At 37.4% G+C, this 7,287-nt stretch overlaps 1 protein-coding gene across 1 annotated transcript in view; it reads right to left on the reverse strand.

Annotated features, from left to right (window-relative positions):
* Window positions 1-7,287, reverse strand: part of SLC12A2 (solute carrier family 12 member 2) — a 90,728-nt gene that overhangs the window by 23,512 nt on the left and 59,929 nt on the right. Inside the window, exons 16-17 of the mRNA XM_023514764.1 lie at window positions 3,999-4,110; window positions 1,981-2,121 (exon numbers count right to left, since the gene is read on the reverse strand). Coding sequence (XP_023370532.1) covers window positions 1,981-2,121; window positions 3,999-4,110 — 253 coding nt within the window. The remainder of the gene's footprint in view (window positions 1-1,980; window positions 2,122-3,998; window positions 4,111-7,287) is intronic.

A 7,287-nucleotide genomic window follows, 5' to 3' on the forward strand; every position in this document is an offset into this window, starting at 1 on the left:
AAAAAAAAAAAAAAAAAAAAATTTTAAAGCACAACCAAAAAAGAAAATCAGTGACTACCAAACCTAAAAAAAAAAAAAAAAAAAAGTTCTGTTGTGGAGGCCGCATACTCACGTGCTGTTTTAGCGATAAGAAATACTTATCATAATTACCAACTACGGTAATGAGGGGACAGAGAAATTAAAAGTCAGAGTAATAAAACAAACAGCAATACCATTTATAAATAGCATCTCTAGAGCTGTATAAAAGTCACTACAGAAACCAATCAATATCCAAAAAAACTCTTTTGATAATGATTATAAACAACTAAAAGACACAGAGGCCTTGTCACTTTATGTACAAGGTTTCCAAATGGCAGAAAGGAAAGAGGTACTCTCAGAGACAACTGATACTAAAATTTCCATTAGTAGTTCCAGAGAGGCAACTGGCATTTCCTTGTAAGGACAGTTCCTTAGACACCTCTGCTAGAAAGTCAATCTCCTACTCATCTTCATGCAGTGGTTGCATTTGCCACGTTTATGGGGCAATCACAAAAAGATACTGTTCTAACCCACACTGATGAAAAGTTGTCACGACCCACTGGGGTGAGTGGATGAAGAGTAATTAGGATAATCAATTCTAACTCCTGACAAAGAGTTACGTGAGTATGCCCATTAGACTGACCAAAAATTAAGAAATTATACTACAGAAACCCTTAAGGGCAGTGTTCTCAAACTTGTCTTTAAAATTTTATAGTATCTTCACACTGTCCGTACACTTCTTTTAACTTGCTATTTACCCTTAACAATGCTTTTTGAGATTTACCTTGCTGACGTGATTAGCTGCTTTTCACCACTGTGTAGAAGAATTCTGTGTGACTGTACAATTTTTAGTTCTGTGACTGACAGTCACTGAAGTTACTCAATACTTTTCACTATTACAAATGACAATGTTAAGAGGTTTCACACAGCCTTCTTCACACATACAGAAGTTTCTCTCAAGTATACACCTCAGGTAGAATGTCCTAGAATATTCACTCCAACTCTGGCAGACATTGCCAGAGTTGTTGTCCAATCCACATCACCACAGCAAGTCAAAGGTTCCCCACTGGTCTACACCATTTCTACCACTTTGTATCGGCAGACATAATTTCTGGTCAGTCTAATGGGTATAAAGAGCACTGTGGTTTTATTTTTATTTCTGTCACTCAGCTGTCCTCTCTGTTCAAATCTTGCATTGTTTTTTCCCTTTTACTTATTTTTTTTATATTCTTTTGCTGTTTTTTATATTCTTTTGCTGTTTGTCTGTCAGGACTATTATCTTCCCTTGGTTTGTGGATTCCTTTTTATGTTTCTCATTCTTCTCTAGCTCACAGTCAAGAAATTATGTTATATTTTCTGCTACAAAATTTAAAAATTTGCCTTTTTAACCGAGCTTTCAACCTCCCTGGAAATGAATTTTGTATGGTCTTTGTATTAATCTATTTTATTACTTTTCATGTGGATAATCAATTGTTCCAGCCCATCCCATCAATGCCATTTCTGTCATGTTAAATTTCCTCTACATTCTGCTCTTCTGTTTCATCACATTCATCTAACTGCCTATCACTACTTCAGTATCACAATGGCTTACGTACAATAGCTTTATGATAAAGCTTTATGTCCTGCAATCACGGTGGCTCACACCTATAATCCCTGCACTTGCAGGCCGAGGCAGGTGGATTGCCTAAGCTCCCAGGTTTCAAAACCAGCCTGAGTCAGAGCGAGACCCTGTCTCTAAAAGTAGCCAGGTGGGCGCCTGTAGTCCCAGCTGCTCGGGAGGCTGAGGCAAGGGAATCACTTGAGCCTAGGAGTTTGAGGTTGCTGTGAGCTATGATGCAACGCCACAGCACTCTATCAAAGGTAACAAGTTGAGACTCTGTCTCAAAATATGTAAATAAATGAATAAATAAATAACTTATCCAAAACTAAAACACAGGCATTTGAATGGCATAACAAACTTACCTGCATCAAATACTGAGCACCTTCTCTCAAGTCATCTGCATGGACTGCAGCATAAAATGCCTTCATTTTGTTTTTAATAAGCCATCTCTGATATTTGGTTTGGTCAATGGACATCTCTTTCATTGCTTGTCTTCGAGGGCCCTTTAAATAAAAATATTAGTATCTTTATTTGAAAGGTAATCTATTTCACATTTATTACAGTCCGTCCTGTGACAGTGACTTGAATGTGGGGTGTCTAAATGTGGGAGTAGAAAAGTATAACAATATCATTTGTTTTCATGTAGTTAAGTTTGTCTGATACTTAAGATTACAAAATAGTAGTATTGATGAATTAAAATAGCTAAAGCACAAGCCATCAGTAGGAAGGGGGAAAGAATAGGAAGAAATGTGGACTTAGACATAAATTATAAGTTTCAATCCTATAAGTAAATGAAAGAAGTGTAAAATTATTAAAAATGGAAAAGAGCAACATAGTCTAAATTAGCAAAATTTTTCTATGGATGGAAACTTTCCTACTTTGTATTTTGTTTCTCCCAAATACCTGACTTATTAATTCCCAGTAACTTAAGAGTATCACTGAAAATCAAAGTAAGCTATATAATATTAAAACATTTTCTTTTTCATACTTCTGTTAAAAGATTAAGTAACAGAAGAATAGAGCTCTGATAACTTGAAATTCTATTTTGATCCTTGCAAGTAACATGTAAAATGTGTTATGCACAAATGCATAAAGCAAAAATCTATGAAAGTCAAACAATTAAGTTCTCAAACCCATCCTAGAAAAAGTGCTTATACCTCATTACTGAATATCACTACAGTCACCTTTGAAGTACTTGCTGCGGCCCTGGCAACCACAGTAATATCCAGCAATGAAGTATATAATAGCACTTTTTCTAGGTTAGGTTGGTGAACTTAACTGTCATACCTTGTATGATGACAGTTCTGGTGGCCATTCCAGAATAGAGTCTCAAAAGTGGTTTGAAGGGTGGACTGGGTGCCAGGGCTGGCACATAGCTTCCCCAGGGGAGTACCCTGAAGGTGACCGTAATGATAGTCAGTGTGAGGTAGGGATGCAGCACTTTTCTAGGATGAGTTCAAGAACTTAATTATCTGTCCTCTTATGTTTCAGAGTACATACCATAAACATGAAGAATTAAATAAAAAATATAATTTATCTTTCTTTGTAGGGAAATTGCCCCTGGTGTAATGTCGTGTGCCTTGATTTGAACTGATCAGTCTAGAGATAAACTGGAAAACTCCATAGGTACCAAGAGGGGTTTGTGTCTCAATGCATCCTTCCAACATCCTACACACATGTAACGCACACACACATAAGCATGGTCTTGACTTCGGCACTATACAAGTAGAAGAACAATTTTAGCAGAGGCTGGGGATAGGGCATATAGGACACATTTCCAGAACCGAAACATGAGCCTGGGAGGGAAGCTAATCTGAAAAATAAATACTACAACTTCTTATGCAGAACAGTTAAGCCATCATCCAGTCTGTTCTCAGCAGCCTTCATGTCAAAAGCCAAAGACTACTTTTAGATAAAAGTTTGCCTCTATTTTAAACAATTTTCTTATTCCCGGTTAAAACAAAAATAAATGGGCAATTAAAAGTGTTTGAACTCGGAAGTTCAGCATATACTCTGCTCTTCTTACACACCAGAGATGTTACTTCCCATGTGAGATATTTACCATGATTTGCCTATCTCCTCCAATCCCTATTTTAGTCTGGTAAGTAAATGTTCCCAAGTGTTCTTAGGACTTTATGAAATACATTAATAAGAAAAAAACATAAGAATTTCATTTGAGTCCTTAGTTATTAAGGAGATATTTTTCTTGGCCAAACTACTCTATAAGGACAATATAATTTTCTAAAATCTACTCACAATGAGTAAGAAAACAATGAGAGTTCAAAAGTCAAAATCTTTTTAAAAATACTACTGAGACCATTTAGAGGCAAAAATATTTTTAATAAAATATTTCAATACAGAAAACAAAATTGATACTTACCATATGTACATGGCCACAGATCATCAAACCAACATTTTTTGTGAAATCGTGAACCAGATGAAGTAAAGCTGGACGTGAGTTTGGAGCACCTGTCATAACAAGACACTGTGGCCTAAATTAAGATGAAAAAGATAAATTAGGAAAGCTTGTGTCTGGGCAAAGAAGAACATGATTTTCTGTTCTCTAAGAAACTTTCCTTACACAACTGTGCTTAAGACACAGGGCACAGGGTTCTCACAGCAGATGACTTTTAAACCAGGTTTTCTTGGTACATGAGAAATGCAAAAACAAAATCTTCTTGAACAAACATCATGCCAAATGTCCCGCTAAAATAATAGGTAACATTATATATTAAAATTCTGGCAGGTATTATAAATTACCATGTTACTTTAGAAATATATAAATGATAAACTTCTCCTAAAGGTAGCAAGCACTCCGGCTGCTGCATAGAGCTTGCCAAACTCCCTGAGAACACAGCCTTGCTGCTGTGCACGGACAGGCCCCTTTCCTTCTTAGCAGGATCCCATCATAATTACACCTGCTTCATGATATCAGCCTTCTCTAATCTAGCTTAGCTTTAATGACTATTGTCACATGAGCAAGATCACCTATGGTGAAGAAAAGATTTCTATTTGAACGAAAAGCTGTAATTCTAATTTACACTGGGAAAGCCAAAATTGAATACAATTGCCTTTGCAAATGCTGGACAGTGGTGTGACTTTCATATACTTACTAAGGCTTGATTTTTACTAAGTAGAAATGGAAATCAATCTTGTTTCATGAAAAACTTTTCATAGTTTTCACCTATTCATCTATTTTATAGGTCCAAATAGATCAGTAAAAATTTGTTAAAATAAGAATCTATAGAATCAAAACAAACTTTAACAAAAAGCCAATAGCAGACTAAACTTTCTAATTTAAACATTAAATTAACTTTTTACAGTAGTTCTTAACATAAGCATAAAAACCTGAATAAAGACCTCAAAAAAATAACTGAGAATTGAAATCTAGCTGAACAACTAATTCTGTTTGGGAGAGATGCTTTGAGGCAAATCAGACATAAAATCACATCGTCCAGCCCAGAATGTGAAATGTCTCCTTCTTGGAGCTTTAGCCAGTTACATGGCTCCTCGGCCATGGAGTACATTTCCTAGGCTTCTTGGATTTAAGTGTGCCCTATGACTAAATTACAGCCCCCAAGATGTTCCCCTTTTCAGGTCATGTCCTTTACGAAGGAAGGTGCTCTGCCTCCACAGCTTCTTTCCCTGTCCTGTAAGCTACACCACGTGGTGATGACTTCGACCACATAAACAAAAACACTTTTAGGGAATGGCAGACTGATACGATGTAAGGAATGTGGGTCTTGAATGGCCAAATGCAGCAAATCTGCCTACATCATAAACTATCCACCCACTTCTGAACTATCATGTGACACCAGTATCTTTCTTGTTTGAGCCGGTGTTTTTCACTCTTTTTGTTATGGTAGTTAACCATACACTAACCAATGTAACCTATTACTTTGGAAAATTATCACGTAGTCCTTACCTTTATTAAATAGTAAACAAAAAGGCATAATTTGTTTTTTGTTTTAGAGACAATGTCTTGTTCTGTCACTCATGCTGGAGTGCAGTGACATCATCATAACTCACTGCAACCTCAAACTCCTAGGCTCAAGCAATCCTCCTGTCTCAGCCTCCCATGGATTCAGACTACGGCATGCACCCTCATGCCCAGCTGTTTTTTTAATTTTTGGTAGTGAAGGCCTCAGCAATCTCTAACTCCTGAGCTCCAGCCATGACAGTTGTGAGCCATGAGCTCAATCCAAAAAGGCATAATTTAGTACAGTCTTAACATACCAAAAATGGCACAGTACAAAATCTCTTAAGCATAACTTTAATGATCATAGCAAAGTAAACATTTACTTGATTTTAAGTCCTTTTGCTAAAATATCAATAGTATACAGATTTTTTTTTTTAAGTCACCAAACACAAAAATATAGAGAAGGGGACAAAACACAATAGCATAGAAACACAGAAAGCTAGAAATGAAGTAAATGGAATAACAGGAAAGGATTTATCAAACTGGGAAAAAGCTAAATCCTAAATAAGCTTGAGAAAACTGCGAAGCTTCCAACTGTATACCTGAAAACCACCAAAATGCCTAGGAGTCAATAGCAGTGGGGGTCTCAGCAAGTGACAGAGAAAATGCATTGAGAAAACTTCAGTAAAGAGGACTGGTTTAAAGTTCACATAAGAAGCAACACAGCCAAATCACTTCCCTCACTATTTTGGGCAACTGTCCCTGTCCCTTCACTCTACTACTAAGCCGGGGTTTATGTGCTGGAGAGGCCTCTGGTCTGGAAGGCACCGGCAACAGCTGAGGGCAAACGTCAGCTACTGTACACACAGCGTTGGGAGAACGCTTACCCTGAAACCCTCAAGCTCCTCCCACACTGGGCTCCCAGAACTAAGGCAGCAAGAACTTTACCTAAGAGCAGAAGATTTTTTCTGGGAAATTTAATGATAGATCAGAAAGAAAGCTTTGAAAATACTGCCTCAAAGAACCAGCAAAGCAGCATTAGGACTTCAACTGACAAGCCCCACTCACCAAATCTTCTACCTGTGAAATTGTCAAGAAAAAGAACCGATTTATCTATTTCATTCTAGAGCTGCCATTCTAAAACCTCCTCATTTCACTACAAACATTACAACATGTTTCCTTACTCTTTGAAACTACTACATTGCAACTACCCTTGCAATTTCTTCCTAATCTCTTCTAATGGGCCTAATGTCTTCAAATCTTTATTGTAGATTTTTTCTGTGTTACATGGCATGAGACTGAGCACTGGACCAATCCTAATATACTGTAGCATCATCATCTTACACACAGCTGTACCGAGTTACAGCCCTATGACACATACTAGACAATCGTGAATTATTCCCAGGTAAAACATGTTTGTCCAAAGCAGAGCTTCCCTCACCAAGGACTACGGATACTTCCTTTCAGACAAGGCTAGATCCAAGAACACAAAATAAAGAGGAAACAGCGAGAAAGAAACTTTAAGGACACAGAAAACTACAGGTGAAAGAAAACAAAATCTTTTGGCAAATTTGGTGAAAACTGAGAGTGAAAAAAGAAAAAATTTCATATGAGTTTTGCTGTCATACTTCACACTGCAAAAGCACAGCTCCAGCGTGGAAGTACTTAGCTGAGACGGAAAAGGCCCCAGAGCTGAGGGTGGAAGGCGCGAACAGACATGGGTTCGGACAGACGGCCCCCGTCAGAACAC

This window comes from Otolemur garnettii, unplaced genomic scaffold (genome assembly GCF_000181295.1).
Source record: "Otolemur garnettii isolate 467f Iridium unplaced genomic scaffold, OtoGar3 scaffold00003, whole genome shotgun sequence".
In the NCBI taxonomy this organism is placed as follows: domain Eukaryota; kingdom Metazoa; phylum Chordata; class Mammalia; order Primates; family Galagidae; genus Otolemur; species Otolemur garnettii.